The 22,353-nt window shown below is 40.7% G+C and overlaps 1 protein-coding gene across 3 annotated transcripts in view; it reads left to right on the forward strand.

The window, feature by feature from the left end:
• Nucleotides 1-45: 45 nt before the first annotated feature.
• arhgef12a (Rho guanine nucleotide exchange factor (GEF) 12a) overlaps nucleotides 46-22,353 on the forward strand; it is a 34,220-nt gene continuing 11,912 nt past the window's right edge. Inside the window, exons 1-10 of one of the 3 annotated variants that reach the window (XM_077541335.1) lie at nucleotides 46-1,285; nucleotides 14,034-14,054; nucleotides 15,432-15,523; nucleotides 17,489-17,554; nucleotides 19,890-19,988; nucleotides 20,941-20,990; nucleotides 21,182-21,239; nucleotides 21,324-21,493; nucleotides 21,612-21,731; nucleotides 22,241-22,345. In XM_077541335.1, the coding sequence (XP_077397461.1) occupies nucleotides 1,254-1,285; nucleotides 14,034-14,054; nucleotides 15,432-15,523; nucleotides 17,489-17,554; nucleotides 19,890-19,988; nucleotides 20,941-20,990; nucleotides 21,182-21,239; nucleotides 21,324-21,493; nucleotides 21,612-21,731; nucleotides 22,241-22,345 (813 nt within the window). In that variant the 5' untranslated portion in view covers nucleotides 46-1,253. The remainder of the gene's footprint in view (nucleotides 1,286-14,033; nucleotides 14,055-15,431; nucleotides 15,524-17,488; nucleotides 17,555-19,889; nucleotides 19,989-20,940; nucleotides 20,991-21,181; nucleotides 21,240-21,323; nucleotides 21,494-21,611; nucleotides 21,732-22,240; nucleotides 22,346-22,353) is intronic. The other 2 variants (XM_077541334.1, XM_077541336.1) reach the window with 2 other exon arrangements.

A 22,353-nucleotide genomic window follows, 5' to 3' on the forward strand; every position in this document is an offset into this window, starting at 1 on the left:
TTCAAAATGCATTTCGAAAGCCAGGCACTGGCCAGGATGCTGTTGGAGTTTTCCCATCTCTCGGCGGAAGTGGTTGGTGGAAGTTAGGAATCGCGGAGGCTAGCATGCTAACAGGCTAGGGCGTTGCTAGCGGCATACATTGGCTTTTCCCCCCTTACATTCCCTCAAGTTTTTATCCTCGTACAAATGACGCCGAGCATTGGAAGAAAAAGTCGCGAGGGTCCCTGAAAGTTTTAACGTTTGTTCAGGTTGTTGTTTTTTTTGTTTTGTTTTTTTACGGCGAGTCGCTGGCGGCAGACTGCTTATTACTTTCTGTCCCGTTAGCTTGGCCACCTAGCCTAGCCTGCTTTTCCATCCACGGGAATTGTGCTGAGTGACTCCGTTCTGGAAACATGGAGTCAAGGAGCGTCGAGCGGTGCTAACACACACGTTCGCTCGGTTTCTCTTTTTGCCTTTCTTAGGGACTTTTTCAAAAGACGAGGACGCAGGGGAGAAAAAAAACCCGGACACTTATGCAGTATTTTTTCCACTCTTTGGGATCCGGACTTTATTTAGTTTGCAGTGGAAACAAGAGCACACGACGCAAAGTTTTTTTTCCTCCCAATTGAGCTCATCTGTTTTGTTAGCTGGAAGCTACAAAGACTCTCCTTTGAAGATTGTCGCACAACCAAGCTTGTAGCTCATTTACAAAGTATATATAGAATATTATTTTGCTCGTTTGTTTTAAACATTACGGTATCGAACGACTGTTCAGGGTTACAACAGAATCGGGCAGGAGATACCGAACCGCAAAGTGCCGACTGGAGGAATCTGGGATCTCCCAGGGACGAAAGGTCCCTCTTTGAAGCCGAGCAGGGGTGGTGGCTGGCGGACTGCATTGCCACGGTGTCCGTAAGGTTGGATTATCCGAAAACTGGGATGTGAATACGACGGTTTACCGCATGCAGCTGGGACCAGCAGTGTTATTTATCACCGAGGGGAAGGATATAATCTCTTTACCCAGGCCCTGATTCATTTTTAGGGTCTCTGCATCATTTTAATCCATCTTGCTCCGACCCCCTCCCTACATTGAGGATATTTGCCTTCTGCATCTCTGCTTGCATCATCCTTTAAAAAAAAAAAAAAAAATTACGATTTTTTTTAAGGCAATTTGTCACGAATGCCAGAGAAGGACGCACCACCAAGTCGCCTCATCACACTCTGGAAAATGTTAATCGGATATAATTCCCTGCAAATCTAGAACCGGAAGCCCAATGAGTGACACACAGTCCAGCTTCACTGACAGGTACAGTATACCACCAATTATGCTCTACATTCTGCTATCATGTAAAGTGAAGCGCCATCGTTGAACGCAATCTCTTCATTGACTCTGGCAGGACTCCCAATTTATTAGGATTTCATTGAGATAACTTGCGATAGTTCCACAGTCCTAAGGTCTTTGTACACAACAGGCAGTTTTTTAAGTTGTCAGTTACATGCTAACACTGAACTGTCATACAAGTAAGAAAAAAACAACAAATACAAGGTTAATGCTTCACATTAATACTATACAAAGCCAACTTGAGGGAAATTGAAGAAACATACCATTTTTACGACCTTGAAGACAGAATATAGTACATATATGTGAGATAACTAGTCTGAGCTAACTAGTAGGGTTGCAACAATTAATCGAATAATTAATCATTAAAAAAAAGGTCAAATTAAAATCTCTTGTCTTGAAGCTCCTTATGGATTACTTTTTCTCTGCGAGGTGACTCCTTTTAAAGCCATACACACTCAAAGTCACATATTATTGTAGTGCATGAGAGTAGCGACCCTCGAGTGGGCAAAATTAATACCAGGCTGCACCTCACATGAATGTTAGTGTTTAATATAGCAAAAGCAATTAGAGGTGCAACGACTATCAAACAACTAATCAGTAAACAAATTAATCGATAATTATTTTCATAATCGATTAAAATTTTAGATATGTTTTTAAATAAAAAAAAATTAGCTTTTCAACAAAAAACATTGATTTCTGTTGTCCTCCATGATAGGTGTCTGATTATCTTTTTGCTGAATCAAATAAATCATTTGCTTTTACTTTGTTAAACAATGATCAAGAGGTTTGCCTATTTTCCCAACATGTTACAGACCAAACCAGTAACTGAATCATACCTAATTTATGTTTTCGATACTGTTAATTTGAAATAATGTCATGTTTTTGAAAGGAAGGATGGGAAATTTGGGAATTTAAACTTTCTCATTCGATTCATTGATTGATGGACAAAATAACTGAGATTAATCTATTATTAAAATAAGTCAATTGCAGCCCTAAATTGAAATTCACCCTCACCCACCCATTACTTGATTAATAACTGGGCTAATCGTTCTGAATACTTGAACCTAAAAATATTTGACAGCTGCAGCCCTAGTAGGATGTAGAATCATAGCAAAGTCAAAAGAGTAATAGCATTCAGCATCACTTAACAAAAACAACACTTATGTTCACCATTCTACTTGGCTACTGCTCTCTGACAGGCATGGTACTGTCTTGTTAAGAAGTACTGTACTAACGCCATGGTCTTTCCTGCTCAAAAGTGAGTATGTAACAATAACCTCCCCTCATTGAACACAGTCATTGCATTAATGTGATGCTGACTAAAATGAAGTCTAGTGAGGTGTGCTGACACTTTTTGACATTCTTCTGTTGTTGATTTCAGCATTTAGAGCGTGCTATTCCCAAGAAGTGTAGCCATCTTTGGAGACGCTTTGATTTGTCCAATGTAGCTCACTGATAAGACATATGTGCCTCCAAGTAAATTACTCCATTGTGGCAATGTGCTGACTAATAACTGTGTCATGCAATCTAATTACCAAGGAGCTACATCCGATCTTGATGGAAAGACTGCTGATGTTAGCACGGGTAATGGAGTTCTTTTCCAGAAAAGTACTACTTGTCCCAAAGACGTAGATGCACCAATCCGACGTCAGTCAAATGTTGCAGACGCCTAAATTCTGTGGCGTCTGCCCAGACGTCGGCACGTTGCGTAGAGAAATTACGTAAATACACACCACACTGACCCCGACCGACTATTACATACATACCTTCAGTGCATGCACTAGAAGTAATTCCCCTCTATGCCATAGGCGGCAGTATATAAAATAATGTAAACAATGCATATTGGTTACTGTTATTTTTTCTCTCACTGTGTCCTCCCACGTGAATGAAACCCTCTGGCTTTTTGCACAGTATCATATATAAAAGTAAATCCTACCTGCATAGTTTGGCTTTTTTACCTTTGTCGACAAACCTTTTAACAGTAATATACAATGCCGGTCTCTCTTGAACTTAAGCGACAAAGATCTTCTCCAGACAGACATTGTATATTCAAATGCGGAGGGGACAGCAGGGTGACGATGTGCAAAATGAGCGGGGGAAAAAAAATGGTCCAGGCTTTTCATCAGTACTGTTTATCCATGTTTGTCACTTAATCTTCTAGCGCTGATTAGCTAGCTAACAGCCAATCACAGTGATCAAATGGCCCGACTCAACATGTCGAATTCTCTGGAAACACCCCCTCGACGTATTCCAACTCGATCCGACTTTACCGCTGTAATTTATACATTGATCAGACTGTGGCATGCCGTCGGCCCAACGCTGTCCGACTCACAACGTCGGATTGGTGTATTTAGGCGTAAAAAGAGACTCCACCTGGCTAGGTAACGTCACAATAACCTCTAAGCCTTTAACACTTACCTTCTTCTGCACCCATTAAAACGATCTTTGGATTTAAACGGGACCTCATAATCTTATTGGCGGAATCAGTCGAGAGCTTGGATGCCACCGTCACTTCCATTGGGTCAACAGTAAATAAATCTGCTTGTTAAGTGTTTTTTTTCCAGTTTAATCCATTAGGATACTCAAGAGCCATTACGTGAAGTAATTCCTGCGGGGTTTCCTGCTCTGAAAAGGTTTTCTCTGTTGCGTTGTGACCAGCTTTCCTACCTGAATCCCACATACCTGTGAGGAAAGCAGGCCAACTCCCTGGAATGTGCTTGCTTAGTTGAGGACAGAAGCAAGCTTCAGTTGTAGCGTCATGGTGAGGATACAGGCAAGGGCTTAAAGGTCCATTATACTTGGCACCCATCCCCCATTTGCAACGATGACAGCAGTGGTTAGCGCGCTTTCATTGTTTTTTTTTTGTTGTTGTTGTTTTTTGTCCGTTTAAAAAAAAATAAAATTATTAATTGTGCTACCACAACACTATGTGGCCATAATGAACCTACTGGAGCACAGTTGCTACAATGATGAAATGTTTAGAACATATGCTTTGGAACACAACGGTTTGTGTGGAAAGCACAGTAGAACCTTTAATTACAGTACAGACACTGATCGACATGCATTTCACCCATTGCTTTTGCTTACTGTAGGTATAATTGAAATTGAAATAATTGCTTCCCAAGGCACACTGTCATCTTAAAATCTTGTATTAAATGTACAGGCAATCTAGCTAACTGCCATATTGGCAATAATGAGAAAAAGGTCATTCCTGTCTTTTGCTCAAAATAAATAAAATGCTTATTCTGAAAATATCTGATCATAGATTGTGGTCTATCTCCTAAAATGAACACAAAATGATGCATGCAAAATGTTTTTGGTTTTTTAAGTATAAATTGTGTCCTTTTTAAATTATGCTCCCATGACAATAGTTCAGATTCAAAGGGAAACATTTGCGCTTTTAATGTAACTAAAAAGCGATGTTACTTGGATTCAATTGGAGTTAATCCAAATATGAATGCATAACAATGGAAACAGTGGCTCTCTTTTTTTTTATTTTATGTACCGGTAATTTGGATGTGCCCAGTACTGCATTCCACAGTTAGTCTGTGGTAGTTTTGCCCTCTAAAGAAAACAATGACCTTTTTTTTTTTATCGTTTTCTTGCTGTACCATTCTGTCATGCCGCAAATAGCATGGGCTCACTCACTGTATATACAGAAATGCTTGTTTTAAAGTGCTTTATAAATAAAGTTGAGTATATACTAACTTAAAAGTGAGCTAATATTGGTAGAGGTTTAAAATTCTATTATAGAACGTAAATTCTTATTTTTCTTCTTTAAGTGCTTGATCTTTACAAGTTTCTGACGCTTAAATATGTCATTTTCCGATGTCTTTTCAAAAGTGGTCACTCTGTTAACTCTCCAGTAGTGAAGAATGACCTAAAATCAGTCCAAGAAATGATTCAAGACTGCCCATCCTGTGCTCCTTTTTCTTATTTATGACTAATTGTTGACATGGTCACAGTGAACTGAGCACCCTGGACAGAGATGCTTGTTCAAGCAACCAACCAATCAGTGACCAAGCCAGTGCTGCGTTGTTTACATTTGGGGACACTCACCAAAGGATCAAAACTATTTCATCACTGCACTATTTAAATAGATAGCGGCGGGATCCTTTATTCATTCATTTTACACAGAAAATGCAGTGTAGCCTGTCTCCACAATGAAAACAGTAATAATGGAATAAGGGGGCAATGATGTATGCAAGATGTTGACTACAGTACTGAGTTGAAGAATGTGATTAGGATTTTTGCATATTGAGCTCTACTTTGATGTACTGTACGTTTTTTCTCACCAGGTTTTAATTGGTTTCTAAATGGTACGTCCTTAGGTGCATTGATTGTTTCCACTATACTCAATGTTGGGAGTGTTGATTGGTGTATTTAGGAACAGGACCCAACCCTAACCCTCCTAAACAAAAAAAACATTTTGATGTCAAAATGGTTGCAGAGGAGAATGAAGCAAAGCGTTGGTGATCATTCTTCCCAAACAAATACCGGTAAAGCAAACTACTGGCTTATTTATGCAGTGTGAGTTAAAGGTAAACTGACATCTGTAATGGATGTGGAGTGTTTTCTCCACTCTGTTTTTCTGTTTTGTTCAAATTGTTTGAATATATAATTAGTCTCAAATTAAGGTTGGTTGTGGCACCATGCATGTGATATGTTTTGCATTTTGTTTTTGCTGTGCTGGTCATGCTGGGGGTGTGTATGTAACATCTATCAGGGATAGACCACCAGCCTGTGGGTCAGTTTTGTGAGCCACTAGTTCTTTGTCACAAAGTTTTGCTGATCTCCACACTTTTTCTTTTTTTTTTTCTTCCCACCCCGCCACCCGCCTGCCCTGAGGCCCTCCCGGAAAGTGGTGCTGGTGACATCACTAAAAGTAAACAAAAGCATTCAGTGCGAGCAGGCTAGCTTTAGTCTATATGCGCCTCATAGTTTCGTGGATGTAGGTCAGGTACTAAATATGTGGGCAGATCATTTTCATAGATGTGGCATGGTGGTAGTATTGATGATCTGTGTGTATTTTTTCAAATAATAGACCTGAGCTGTTCTTAACTATGTTTGTTTGTTATGACTACCGACATAATATATTCAGCCTACTTGTGACAATTTAAAAATAAGCATTTGAGTGAGTACTCATTGGTTGGAATGTCAGCATGCTGACTGACCGGTAATTCATTTGTCTCTCCGGCGTTCCTAAATATTGGGTGTTTTCACATTTTTTGTAATTATTATTGTTGCAATGCATTTTTCTGTGTTGTCTGGCCAAACATCCGAATACTCAGATCACACAGTTTACATGCACCAAATCAAAGCTAAGACAGCAAATATTGAATGAAGAAGTGATAATTAGAATCATGGCACTTATATAGACAATCTCCGATTGATCGAACCCAGATTAAAAACCACTGCGTTAGAAGTAGCAGTCAGGTGATATTCTCTGCACAACTGCTTGACATCCATTTGATCTTTGTCCCCATTCAGGACATTTGTTATCAGGCCAGACAGATAAAATGAGAATGCTTATTTATTTATTTATTTTTTGTTGCAGCAACGTATGTACTGTACATCCCTGTCAGTAATCTATAGCACGGGGAGTATATATATACTAGCACGTCACGTCCTTTCATTTGTTCTACTACATGCCAGACCTGTCAAATTCACTGCATCGTTTCATAATTGAATTTTATTGCTGTAATAAACGCAAACACAACTTAGGTAGGTATCGTTCTGCTATGTTAGTGTTTCATTCATTCAAGGGCACTATGGTGGTATTACATTTTTATGCTTATTGTGCACCTGAAAGTATTTGATCCAATGCTATTGGTTTAATGTGTGGTCACATTTCAGAAACATTAGTTTCTCTATTTATTTAACTAATTTTCTCAAACACAAAACACAAAAATTCAGTAATATTGAAAATGAGACTGAAATGCGGAGGGAAGATAACAATGGCAATAACCATGGTGGCGATGCTGGACACTAGACAGCGAGCTTAACGCTTTTAGCTGGTCCCTTTATGTGCCAGAGGGTCCATCCCGTAGCATTATGATCCTGATGCTTGTGGACACTGTCTACGGTCATACCCCTCTAGCCAGGCCCAAGAGAGCTTGAGGGTCACACATTACTCTCACTCCACTGAAGACAAGATCATTATCACAGAGAAAAGGAGGACAAGGAATGAAAGTTGGAAGTGTTTTGTCGCCGTAAATGAGGCGAGTGTCATTAAGCATAATTTGGAATTCAGCTGGAACAAGAATTTTGTTTTGTGAAATAACATAATAAATATAACAAAGTTGTTGTTTTTTTATGTACAGTATAGGTTAGAATTCTCAGTATACGGTCGTGTGTTTCATTTTGGCTCAGTGGAGTAAAATCTTGTCGTTTCAGTGCTACGCTGCACTGAATGACTGTGATTTATGGTTGGCATGTTGGGACTCCTTTCCAGTCTGTTTTTAGCATCCACCACAGCACAAAGACTCAGATTCAATAATATCATCTGATTTTCTAAAATGTTAGGACTCACAATGGACGATTTTCAGCAGGGAATCCTCCTACACAGATTTGAAATGGATTTGGATTTGGTTTTGATCGCAGTTAATAGTCAAGTTTCCTGATTCCCTGCGTTACTCCTCAGGGGAAATTACATACTGTATGTAGATGTCCTGCAAGGATCTTTCATTGGTCCAGCAGTCTCTGGTTGAGATACACCATCTCCTAAACGCCCTTCTCTCTGCCAGCAGAAGTTATGTGCAGAGGAAAACGGAGCCGCAAACCTCCCACTGCACTGCGATTAACCTTGCACTGCTGCTTTCTGCTGATTCAGGGCTAAGCAGCACACTTTAAAAGCTGCTGCACTTTGTCAAAGAGCACCAGCATGAGGACACGGGTTCTGTCACTGACTTGGACCCATTCAGTATAGAAGTTTTTGCCAGCCTCCAGTTTTCCTATCGGCAATCCTGCAACTAGAAATACCAGTTATTGAGTCAAATTCTTCTAACTGCAATATGTCAACTCAAACTTATGTTTTGATGACACGGAAGACTAAACTCCGCTACATTCAAGTATTATTATTGCGGACTGTTAATTTTGTTTGCAAGCAGTACCTTTCATTTGTGTTACGTTTGGTGATAGTTTCATTGTTACAAATCGTTTTGTGAGGAAACGGCCATGGTGAAAAAAGGTGTATTATTAGTATTAGGTGAATAAATAAGGAAATGTGAATATTCCCTTTGCATGTCAATTTGCAGTGTATGCCCCGGCCTAAATGTTCTGCTTGCACCCCTAAAACTTTTAAGTTGTAAGCAACTGTGCGCTTCCTAGTGAAAAAAAAAAGTAAGTCAGGAGCCCTGTACATGCAAATCCCTAGTAGCATGTGATGTCATGCCCAATTGCAGTCAAATTTTAGAGGGGTATTTTCCTTGGAAATTGACTTTGAAGTCCAGGTTGTTTGAACAGGTTGCACTGTATCACGATGCATCTTTCTGATCATTTAATATATCTGTCAGATCTGTGGTTGAGGGTGTCTTTTTCTTGCTAGACACTCATGGAATGATGTTGTTACTGATGAATAGACCACATTTCAAGTGAGAGTGAGAGGAACTAAAATTACTTATGCTTTGCTCGGATTTGTTTACATGCCTTGTCATGCCGGGAAATTTTCCCACTGATCAGAAATGTCCTCCGGTGTGTATGACCAACTACAGTGTAAACAGTGTTACATGTTGGACTACCTCCTTTCCTTTCTCAGCCCCAGAGGACAGCAGACAGCATAGCGTGAAGAAATGTCTATCCCCCGGCCTTCATGTCAGGAATCCTGATGAGGTTTATTGGGGCAGAAAGGGCACCATTTTCCCCTGGAGGCTTTAGCTTGAGCTCCAGAGCTATTACTTCTGTTTCTTCCTACACCAACAACCCTCTTGTGTCTGGTTCAAGCGCTCACTCTTTCCTTTCTTTAAATCTTTGCCCCAGTTAACACGTTGATACCTTGGGGCTCTGTTTAGGTCACGGGCTGTGATTATCACCAGTCTGTTTAAAATCAGACATGAACATAATTGCGTCAGTGTTGACAACTCCTTCCTCCTATGCAAGCGAGGGGATGGTGACCGTTTCATTTTGCCTGTGTGTTTGTGCACAATGACACTTTGTGACTAAGGTATACAGATTAGATAACATCTAGTGTGTGCCGTCTCTTATTGGCAGGCTGCAGTCACCGTAACGCACCTGAGATAAAATCAGTCCTGCTGGCTGCATAGAACATCTTTCCAATTTCCCAAGGTGTTTGACAATCCACTGGTATGACTCAGCCGCCACAGAACTTGCCTTTACTTCCTCGGTTTCCAGTAAAAATTGCTGCAGTGGAGTGCACGGTAATGTGTTCCTCCTCCTGGAATGGACCACTCCTCATTCTGAGCTCTGCTGCCTCAAGGCAGCGCTCAGGATTGTCCGATCCTTTTCTCACTTTAGGCGGGCCCCACCTCCTTCAGGTTTAACACCACGAGAGAAATGTTTTTGTCAGTCTTTGCTGGTCCAATCCACAAAACTGCAGTAATGCAGTTTAATTTGACAATACAGTGCATTTGTCTTCTTTGGGGACAAGCAAGCATTTGAGATTTGCTCTTTTAAGGTGATCGTACAAAATTTGGTGAGCTGTAAGGCCTAGATACACCAATCCGACGTTGGGAGCCGGACAGCATTGGGCCAATGGCATGTGCCGTCTGATCAGTGTAGAAATTCCTGTTGTAAAGTCAAGCTGGAATTCGTTGGGGCAGCGTTTTCAGCAAATTCAACATGTTGAATCGGCATTGGGGCTTTTGATCACTGTTATTGGCTGTTATGTAGTGAATCAGTGTACTGTGCAAGAAGAGGAAGTGACAAACGAGGATAAACAGAACTGATGGAAAGCATGGAGCTTCAACAATTGGAACTGCTCAAGGTAAAGCCGGGCAAAATTGTTGAAGCCGGTGGTTTCCTGCAATTCCAGCTCTCGACAAAGGTTCGGGTAAGCTCCTTGCCTTGGTCGCTGGAGTATCCAGGATTTTGCCCATTTTGTGCAATCACAAAAGCGAGGGTTGACAATGACAGCATTATACGATACTGTGCAAAAAGCCGGAGGGTTTCATTCATGTGGGAGGACATTACGAGAGAAAAAGTAACCGGTATGCATTGTTTACGTTTTTATATCCCGCCCCCGAAAAGAGGTTTCCGGTTGCCTTTAGGAATAATGTGACTACTGCCGCCGATGGTGTGTAGGGGAATTACTTCTCGCGCATGTGCTGAAGATACGTAATAGTCAGGGTCGGTGCGGGGTATTAGCGTCATTTTTTTCTCACGATGTGCCGACATCTGGCCCGACCCCACAGGGGGTAGGTGTCTGTCACATTTGGCTGACGTTGGATTGGTGTATCTAGGCTTTAACAGAAGACTGTATTTCTGTATCTTTCTTGGCCTTTGCACGACGGGTGTCGTGAATGTACAGTGCCAAACTTCACACCCATGTCCCAGCATTGTCGAATTCCATCGTTCATTCTTTGGTATGGCTGTGGTATGGAAAATTGTTGAGGTTAACTTAGAGCCCCCTTCCATTCTCTGTTGTTTATTTAGAAAAGTGACATGGCAAGGAAAAAGGTTGGTAGATTATGACTCTTATATGCAGTTCATAGTGGGCTGATGTATAATAATTTAAGTTTGTGTACGTGCTAGTTGACGTGTTAATCTTTCATTGCGTGTTAAGCTTGAATTGTGTGTGTGTGCGTTTTCCTTTCAACAGGAACCTGCAGGGCTTCCCCTGAATCCTGCCCCTGTTCATCGACTCTTTCATTATTCACCATTTTCCCTTCCTCTTCCTTTTGGGAGACTCTTTCACAAAAATAAGGCTGTTCGTCATCCCTCCCTCCCTTCACTACTCACTCTCTCTCCCTCGCTTCATACTTTGGTCTAGTCACGGTCTCCCTTGCTGCTGCTGTTGCTGAAGTTGGCCCAGCTCTGGCACAGTTTTCCATCAAAACACCAAACCTCAATGGAGCATTCAAGCCCAGGCCCGCTGCAGTACATAAGCACCCCCCGCCCCACCTCTCCACTCCCACTCTGCCCTCCCGCCCCACCCTTCTCTGACTCCGTCTTTCTCCCACATACACTTTCTGCACATTTTAGTGATGCACCCGTAGAGGAGCTGAATTAGATGGCCTGAGAAAAATTGAATGTGTATAACAATTTTCTGAGAGAGAAAATATGGCTTGATTTCTAATACTATGACTAGGGTGAGGCAATATGGGAACAAATTCTATCACAATATTTTTGAGACAAAACATCGGTGCTATTCTCTGTCTTAATGCGAATATTTATAAGATCAACATAATTTGCAGTGGACGCTACGGCGTTACTTGTCATACTTTGCCTAAACTGACATCCACACTGGCGAACTTTTGGATGTTTCTTGTCAAAACTGTCATCTGTTGAGCCTTGGGCTATGTCTGTCGGTCTTTTCTTTTTCCATTTTTTTTCCATCAAGCCTTCATGACATAATCATATCATCGTGCTATCATAGTTTCCAGCATATACTATACACAGCTGTCATTTACCTGTACTATGTGGTGGGGGTTGTTTACTTTGTTACATTAGATTGGTTGTTCTATTGCAGTCCAAAGCATATCATTATTGTTGGCTAGTGACCGCAGAGAAATAGCAGAACCTTTGGAAGCAAAGCTGTTGGTATGACAATGTGTGGACAGATTCAAATCAGTTTTCTCAGTGTATCACATCGTGTGCCAACAGGCAACTGGATCTAAAATCCAATTTAGTCAGTACACTAAGTGTACGTCTTCTTCTTCTGTTTGTTGTCATCCTGTTTCTTTCCCCTCGTGAGCTTCTCTGTTCTCATTACTGTGTCCATTAGCGTATTTTAAGTCGTGATGAGGAAATGTAACAATGGAGCACTGTTGTCTGCGAGACAGACAATTGACTTATTGCGGAAGCGGTGTGGTTCTCTGCTAGGATATGTGGATATGGGGATTTTACTCACAAAGTTTGACCAGGTCTCCATTTTCAATTGAAAATCAAGATGAAGTTGCCATTACTTGGAGACAGTAATGCACATAATAATTTTGGCGTAGTTGTCAAATGAGCACCAGAGGTTGTTTTTCTTCCCGACCCACCAACCTCATTTATGTACTTAAATACTTAAAGCACATTTGTGGAAAGTAGGGTCTACAGCCTAGATTCAGCCCGTTCACAGCATCTGCATCATTTATGACATCAAAATAAAATGTCACGGATATGCAAGTATTTTTGATGTGCACACGTACACGTGTCAACAGCGCAAGCGAACAAAAGCAGCATTTTGTCTTCAATGTTGCCAACTTAGATATTTTCGTTGCATTTAGTGACTTCTTCAACCATTCTAACAAGTAGTGCTGGTAATATGGGGAAAAAAAATCTGTCAGGATATTAACAGTAGGCCTATATCATGATAACAAATATACCTACCATCTTCATTTTATTATTTATATCAATCAATACCTATAATATTTGTCTTGTAATTGGAAACATGGACACAGCTGAGCAACTACAACAAATCATCGTTAATCAGATACATAATAGCCCTCTGCATCACACTACTTCACTATTTGACTGTCATGTTTTCATTAGCGCTTGCATGCTGAACCAAAACCGGCCTGCTCAGTTTTGCCCTCCCTGCTGGCCCAATGCTTTGCCTACCCATGTACCACTTCAGACTGTGTATTTATATGCTGTTTTTTCCCATCTCTCCAATTCCGATGTTTCATGGGAGTTGGTTGCTTAAAGCTTCTGGATTTTTTTTCCCCCTCTCTTTCTGAGTCTCTGGAACTTATTACAGACCTAGGCATTTTCATAAACGGGTCATTCAGCTGCCCAGTATGGCGCTGAATGGGACACACTGTCCCTGGGAGAAAGAGAGTTCATGGTCGCTCGTTAGTCGCAAGATGAAGACTATGAAGACGAAGGGCATTATGAAGACTAAAAATGCTCCAATAAAATTCCAAGACCTGCTACGAGGCCCACTTCACCCTCTGATGCATTTCATCAGTTAAGAGACCAAGAATTGGTCAAAACAAAACAAAATGACGTATCCGCTCTGCCAGCTTTACAGATGCCACATATGCACAGCAGGCACAGTATGTCGTAGTAGTGATGTCCTTATCGCAGCACAGCTACCTACCGGCACCACCTGTTATTCTTTCCTTTTAGGGAGGAAGTAAGAGCTTATTGTAGTCTTTGTGGTGCGGTGCTTCTTTGTATTTCCAAGTGCTAAATTTTCACATGCAACCATGATGAGGCATAATGTGATTTGAGATGAGAGTTGAGAACTGTAATATCAAAATATATTCGTTTCTCAAGATGTTTGGTAGTGACAATAAATAATGTGAGCTCTACATCAATATGCATCAAACAAGGTGTGGATGTTGCTCACACATGCATTCATGCAAACACGCGCGCACACATAAACAGATAGAGAAGTGATGTGAGAGGCGGAGGACATTTGACCTGGAAAATGCTTTAATCTGCTGCTCAAGAACTGGGATGTTAGATCTGGATTATCATGTTTACCACTATATGGGTCTCGGAGAGTATCTCGTTTTGCACTCTCCATCTTGTCATGACCAACTTTGCTTTAATCATGGTGAGGTCATCATTGTGAGATATTAATGTTGGCTCTTCTCTTCCACAGGTTTCCCAAGAAAGCAAACAGGTAAGAATCTTATTTTGCTGCAATACAGAAGTCCTCTGAGCTTAGACTAAACATGCCCTCCTCTACCCCCACCCAGCTAATGCGCATGCACACACACATACACACACAGAATGAGGGACAAAGGAGTCCCTCTTCGAAGTGCGGCCCATCACTGCCTTTCACTGTGAACAGAACAGTGGCCTTTCACATTTGGGGCCAGCATAGGCAGCAACAGCCATACATGGCCTGCCGAGGTCCAAGCCAGTGCGTGGCCTTGTGGCACCTCTTCTTAGGAAAAGTCCTTTCTCTGGCCTTGCTCAGCAGAGCGCCTCCACATCCTCTCTCGCCGTCACATTATACACCATGACACATTTGCTGTGACTCATCCATATTATTGTCAGTCCTGAAGTGAATAATTGCTGCTTCTGTGTGGCAAATGAATGCCCGTCTGGTTGCTGCGTATGCATTGCACGCAAGCTGTAATTAACTTCTCATCAGTGAAATGATGTCTAACACAACCATTCCAGAATGCTGATTGAACTATTTGTTTGGATTTTGAATATTCAACCATGGGAAACTATTAGGAACACTAGTTAAACTGTCATAAAACCTTATATTAACTATACAGGCAGTTTTAAGTAACACGCCGTCACACAAGTGTAATAAGAATTTAACCACTTTCAAATTAAGATGGAAAACAACCCAAAACTGTACTTCAATTATAACAAGCTATTTAATATCACTTAATCTGTTTGTTATTTTAAAAGGAATCACAGAATTTTTCAATGTTGATTGAGCTGTTTCCATGCCAGTGTTGTTATTGAGCGCAACAATGCTGCCCGCAGCAGTTGTGCCATAGCTGATGTCATGTTGTTATTCAGCCAACTATTTTTTTAGTTAGTGCGCTCCATTTTCCTGCAAGCCACAGTCATTTCCGATGTCTCGACCAAATTCTTAATGATTACCAAATTAGTTGATTGATTATGTCTAGCCCTAATATTGATAAGCGCAGGTATAGAAAAGTTGGAGTACGTTTACACACACTTTGAATTTTGGGGTAAATTTTTCTTTTCCTCTATGTCTTGAGTAGGGGTGCGCGGCTGTTTTTTTTTTTTTTTTTTTTAAATTAAGCTCAGCTAAAGGGTTATGTAAATTGTTCAGAAATACTGTACTTCCATTATAATTTTTACACTTAAGTTTATATAAGGTGGACCCACATGCATAAATTAAATTATTCGGCATTCACCAATTAATTTTTTCACAGAATTTTTAGGGGGCATCATGAAGGGAACCTGTTTATGGATTTTATCCCATATCAACCAGCCTTAGTCTAAGACTAAATTGCAATCTAATTTATCTGTTCCATTTTGACGATTTTATGTTTTGTTTTCATTTTAGAACCAGCAGCATTCTCAGCAAAGACCACCCCCCGGACAAGAAACCTAAAAGTGACAAAACCTCGCTTCCCTCCAATGAGTTTGACCCGACAGGTAATGTCTTACCCGCAGGCAAACCGTCTTTTTTTTTTTCTGTTTTTCTTTCCTTCTTAAATTTAATTCTGCCCCTTTTCTCCCACATCTGGCTTCATCTAACTGCCTTGTTCTTAACGGTGTGTCCCACCTATTTCACAAAACACACGGTCTAAAAAAAAGTGTGTGCTGATGACAGTTTGTGCAAGGCAGCTGAGATGCTGAAAGGTTGTGTGTGTCCCTAATGCTTTGTGTTGTCTTTGAAAACTTGACCAATGTGGTCTGATCTTATCTTCTCTTGTTCTGAATGTGTTTTCAAAATAGTCTCTTTCAAATCGATCAAATCCAACACTGTTATATGGTCACTCTTCTATTTTAGTTTCTTCATCTACGCAGCTGCTTGCGTCTATAATGCGTACTGGTGCTTTTTACATAAGGTGGTGCAACTGCGGCGTCTGTATTTGGGTGGTCTCAATGCATATTTAAAAATGCAGACACGGGCTCTAAACCAGTTACACACTTTTTTTTTGGGGGGGGGGGGGGAGATTAAGAAAGATTTGTTTTTAAACAGTTTGATATGGTAACACTCCCTGTGGTTTTTGTCATCCATTTGGGCGGTACGACTCAAGCTTCTGTAATCAAAACGTCTAAAACAAATCCTCTGCACCGCATGAATGATGCAACAGCACATGAGCAAGTTGTGTTCCCCGGGAAGTTCCAACCACTCTCCACTGGGTTCTCTGACTGTGGGAGGTGCCACACACACGAAGAGCCACGTTTTACAGTTGCTACAGTGAAGCAGAAATTGAAGCCCTTTCAGATAATATATTTCCGTTCTGGAGATGTTTTCCAGTCAAAACAAGAATTGAAGTTGCTTTTAAAACCAAATCATTCAGTTAAACGTAAGTTTCAGTAGTTTACCACAGTTTTAAAAAGTCAAGCTTTTAATAACCGACTTCAAAGCAGGGCACATTCTGCTGCAATGTGATTGGCCGCTTGCCGAGATGAGACTAAGGAGGTTGGTTGTGAAAATAGATCACCAGTGATGGCATACTGTGACCTACTAGGAATGTTAATATTTATTTTAACTTAACATGGTACATGTTTCTTAATGTAGCATATTCTATATTTTGTTCAAAATACAATCACTTTTTTTTTGTCTATGTCCAACCAAGCCCAACTATTTCAATAAAGGACATTTTAGAGATGGAATATTAATACCATGATGCTCTGATATTTTTGCTCATGCATCAGTCCATGCCTAAGTAACAGTTTGAATGAATCAATAAAATGTGGTCATTTATACTGTACAATGGGTGTATATGTGACAGACACCAAAAAGGCCTACGTGCCAAATGACGTGTATTGTGTACTATCTAATCCAATTTGAAGTAAATCTAATCTTGGAACAGACAGAAAATACTGATGTCCATAAAATATAAAACAAACAATCTGGAATGTAATGTTTGTGTGGTATCAGTGCACTGGCTGCATGAATTTGCCACTGCCAAATAATGCAAGTGTACTTTACAGTCGAGCAGAGTGGTTTGGCATCTGCAAGCAGCACATGATTTTTATGATCTTGATTGTATTGGGTTGGTTTTTGTGGGGCTTTGATCGTCATAGTGGAAAAATGTCTTTCAGAAATAAGCCTCTTGATTTTCAACCCTTTAGAGTAAGGTTTGTTTTTAGAAAATTATTATAATGCATGAGGCAACATTTGAAGTAATTTCTTAGACTCTGCATGTGTTTGTTTGCGCCTTGTGTATGCTACTGTCCAATGCAGCATCAAATCAGCAAGTTCAATGCCAGAGACCCAAACCATTGCTTTGTGTTATATTATTTGTTTCCTTCTCCCATGATCGTTTTTCTCCCTCATGATTTTCTATTTCGTGTCTTTCCTTTCTTTTGTGTTGGTTCGTGTTCTGTGTGTGTGCGTGCGTGTGTGTGTGTGCACGTGCGGCCCACCATGCTGTCTGTGAGCAGAAGCTCTGGTGGTGCAGAAGAGTGGCAGCAGCAGTGTGCTAGCAGAGGGGAAGCCTGAGTCCTGTGGTAAGGGATGCTCTTGCTGGGATGACTGGTGTGACATCTGCACATGCGCTAACATTTGAATTCACATGCTGGTGTGGGAATACCTTTAGATGAAAACAGTGGTTTTTTGTTATAACTCCTCAATGATTATTTGCAAGACTTTTTTTTCGCCCTTTCAGCATACAGTGATACCTGGAAACATGACAACAAAGCAACAAAGAATTTTAAGAAAGAAAAAAAAAATGCGACAAAATTGCACAAACTTATAAGGGCATCAGACCATAGTTTAGTGATCAAAGGATTAACAACACATTTCCATTTTTCTTTGGGTTGATGTTGTTTGCAACTGGTAACCACAAGTAGAAGCGGAGGTAAGAGTACGGTAAAACAGGAGAGAGGAAGAACACCAATACAATACACTGTGCTTTCTACTTTATGTACTATATGACGCAACGATCATTGACTGTCTCAAATAATTTCAATACTAAAATAAATGTATAGCAAAATAGCAGGAATATATTTTTCCTCATGGACTAATGTAACTATTTACACACACTACTCCATTTTTACATGTGTTGATGGTGGAGTGTCGAAAGCTTGTAATCATTTCATATTTGCTACACACTCAAGCAAGCTGAAGTGCAATGACAGACAATGCTGTCAGTGCACTTTCTTGAAAAACGATAAGAAAACAAACACGATAAGCGCATTGATCACACACGAGTTGTCGATGGCCAGAACTAATGCAGAGTCAAATCAACACGTAGCCCCCGCGACCCTTGTGAGGAATAAGCGGTCAAGAAAATGGATGGATATATATATATATATATATATATATATATATATATATATATATATATATATATATATATATATATATATATATATATTTTACATCGGAACAAATCATTGGTTGCAGACTGCATTTGACATTTTTAAGGTTCCACTGGCTCCTTCTTTTATGATGCATAAGCTTGAGTGTGCTCCATCAGTTTTAAATGCCAGTTTATCCTCTCGAGTGCATTTTTCTTGCGTTTCAGCAAAAGGTGCCAATAACAGATCAGTTAAGGGCTCTGAATAATGTATGACCATCTATGGATTAGCCTCAGTGCTCATTGACCATGTCAGCAGTCCCCCACTTGTCAGGGTTTTATAAAGCCTGACCTAAAACACACAATTAAGCATGAACGCAAGCACAAGATCAACATCTAGAGGTAAATTCACACCAGCTCTTTAGCCCATATGGCTTAATCATTTTGACACCTCTGCTTTCTCCTTTCCCATCCCCCCACCTTTGCCCCCCCAAACCCTGTCAAGAGCTGTGTCGCTTCTCTCTTCCCCCCAGCCTGGGGCTTTTTGCTTCCCACAAACCTCTCGACATCTATTAGCCCCAATCCTTCCACTCACCAACCCCCAACCCACTACTGCCCTTATTGATCGGTTCTCCTCAGTGGTTGATGCACCAATGGTCAGAAATCTCAGCCACAACAAGAAACTAGTTCAAAGGTCACGCTCTACACACTGGGTCACTTTTGAATAATCTACTTTCTAAAACATTGTTTCACCTTTCTGTGCATTTTGCCCTCTCAGTCCAGTTATTATCACACAGACTCTCAGTCCAGTTATTATCACGCAGACGTTAGATAAGCACTAATCTCTTCCAGCCATGCTAATGAAACCATGCGTTAAGAACCTGAGAAGAATCCTTTCCCCCTTTAGGCTGTGCGAAAGCAAGCAGCAATGTCTGGATCGCAAGATCACTTTCAGACATCATCCAAAACAAACGCACGGCCAAAGGCATTCGCATCCGAATGATAATTTAAAAATGTTTTGCTGAAGTTTATTATGTAGCTGAGTTTAAACAATTTCCTATCATGTCAAAAAGACATGGTGCAGCTGTTCTTTTCTATACACAAAACATAATACAGTACATCCTCCATAATTGAACACAGTATGTTAGACTGGTTGACTTTAAATTTGTATGTGTTGGTGAGTCCAGACTGTTAAATCATAAAACCTTTATTGTTTACAAGCAAGATTTTAAGCATTATTTATACAACTAAGCTGAAGTTAAGCAGGCCAGTATTGTTGCAAACAATTAAGCACTCTTAACTTTAATCATGTATGATGAGAATATGTGATACAAGTATGACAGCTGATCTTTTTACATTATAAGATAATTTAGGGAAGGAAAGTGAATTATTAGCATGTCACGTGTGCAAAATATGAAGCGAGATCACAGAATGTATTGTCATTTAAACATGATAAATGTGTGACATTTGAGTCAGATCGTTTTAAAGACTTGATTTTTTTTCTTTCTTTCTTTTTCTATTCCGTGTCTTTGTCTCACTTGCAGGTCTGGTCCAGCGATGTGTCATCATCCAGAAAGACGAAAATGGCTTTGGGCTCACAGTCAGTGGGGACAATCCGGTGTTTGTGCAGCTCGTCAAAGAAGGTGACAGGAGACTCGCAACGATTCTCATTATTTAGTTACAATAACTGCCGCAGGGAAGTCGTGTTCGCCGCCGCCACTAACGCCCTTGAGGCGCCGTTGAAGTTGCGGATTGTCTGTTTCCTGAGTTGTTACACATGAACACAAATTTGAGCAGCATTATCGGGTGCAGTCTTTCTAATAGAGGACTTTGACAGGATATGCGGTCACTGGCAGTGTGTTGTTGTCTGCGGGGGACGATGTGTATTGTTATCAGGTCACAGGGAGAGAACTGTCATCACTGTCTTTGTTTGACTGCTCTTTGCTTTCTGAATGAATGCTTAAAGAAGCTTGTTCAGTCCCATCTGGATAATTAAGCATTGATTTTATGTACTGTTCATTAGATGCTGTCAAACCGACGAGCAGACCAGGGGAAAGGATTTTTTTTTTCTTCTTCCCTGGCTGGAAATACCATCATGCGACAGCTGGCGAGTCTGCACCCAGCTCTAGCTCATACACTTTGTGTTCTAAAGTGTATGTTCTGCACAAATTCAATGTATGAACGCTACATTGTCAGTGAATCTAGATTAATACAAAGCAGACGCGATTTGTTTTTATACTACCACACTGAAGTCGTGCAGCCCCACTAATAGTCAACACAAACAAAACTCAAGCGTAGTTCACTCGTAAAGCGAAACAAGTCGGTGTTCCTTCATCTAAGGTTAGCTTTTTCATCATGAGAAGTAAAAGAGTTTCAGCTTGACAGAAGCTGTAATAAACATGTCTCATACAGTACCTAAATCCTTTGCTTGGGGTGGAGCTGTGAAACAGGTCCTTCGTGAAATATAACAACTGTTGTGATACTCGAATAGCTGCTTTGATCTGTCAGGGTAGTATATTATTTTTTTTAAACCAATTTGTTTTCCTTTTCTGTATTTCAATTTTTTTAATGCATTGATCACTGTGTGTTTGTCAGATGGTGCTGCAATGCGTGCAGGCGTTCAGACAGGAGACAGGATCATCAAGGTAGTGTGTTTATTTGCAACCCCCCCCCCCCCCCCCTACTGCTAAATCCAATTGTCTTCTTGTCAAATGTCTCAACAGGCTGTAGACTGCCACCTTCTGGCCAGTCATTGTTTTTACCCAGATTGGAATGTTTTGTTTAGAAAATAATTTGTTTGTTTAGTAATGTATGTAATGCTGCTGCTATGTTTCAGGTTAATGGAACCCTTGTTACACATTCAAACCACATTGAAGTGGTAAAGCTGATCAAATGTAAGTTGCAAATTGTACTAGTAGACAGTATTTAAGCTTGGTGTAATATTGAAACAGTATTGTCTGAATTTCCCCCTATTCCAGCGGGCTCCTATGTGGCCCTCACAGTACTGGGTCGCCCTCCGGGGCTTGCCCAGATCCCCCTGTCGGAAGCCGAGTCTGAAATGCTGGGCGTTACCATTTCCTCACCAAACTCGCCTGCAGCAGAACGCCCGTACAGTCCTCATGACCGGCTCGCCTCCACACCTCAATGGGTACTTCATTTATGAATTACTTAACATGCTTTATGGATATACAAAATGAGATCTCAAGTTCAAAAAGATTCTATTTCTTGCAATGTGTTGTTTGAACTCGACATCCCTTGTTGTCCAGGCGATGAAGGAAGAGTATGGCAGAACCCCCTCCCCCAAACTACTGAAAGACAACCAGGAAGCTAAGAAACACATTCCACAGCTGCAGGGTCAGCTCTTCAAGCCCACCGGCGCAACACAGGTAAGGACGGATCATACTTGCAAACAGTCAGGTATCAGGAGACTCCACTTAACAGCAACATCCGCAAGATCTTTGTGCGAGTCAGTGTCGAGCTTTTAGACTCCAGACAAACATAAATCCTAATCTTATTTGAGGATTAGGCTTCTGTGGAAAGCCACTCTATTGTGCCCGTACCATCTTTATCTACCATAGTACCTAATGTAATCGCTAGGGGGTTGGTTACTGGCCTGAATGTCTGTTGTAACATAATAATAATATAGAAAATAAATATTATCATGTATTAATGTATAATTAAGCTATCACACAGTAGCACAGTCCACTGTGAGAGCAATATGAGCAAATATGGTTTTGACTCACTGTATTGTTGCGATTAAAATATTGTCTCTATTCATAACTATCGTATTACACAGCCTTTCTCTTGTATTTATTTGAAAGAATTTTCATTGTGTGCTGTTGTGATGTCCAGCATTTAATTTATTGACAACCGAATGTCTCTGTGGACATGTTAGGAGGCTGCTCCAGGTGGAGATGCAGATGATGGTAGCATGTTTGAGACTGAGCACACTCTCGCAGCGGGAGACCAAAGTGCTGACTTGTCATGGAGCAGCACACCTGTAAGTCG

This window comes from Festucalex cinctus, chromosome 13 (genome assembly GCF_051991245.1).
Source record: "Festucalex cinctus isolate MCC-2025b chromosome 13, RoL_Fcin_1.0, whole genome shotgun sequence".
In the NCBI taxonomy this organism is placed as follows: Eukaryota; Metazoa; Chordata; class Actinopteri; order Syngnathiformes; family Syngnathidae; genus Festucalex; species Festucalex cinctus.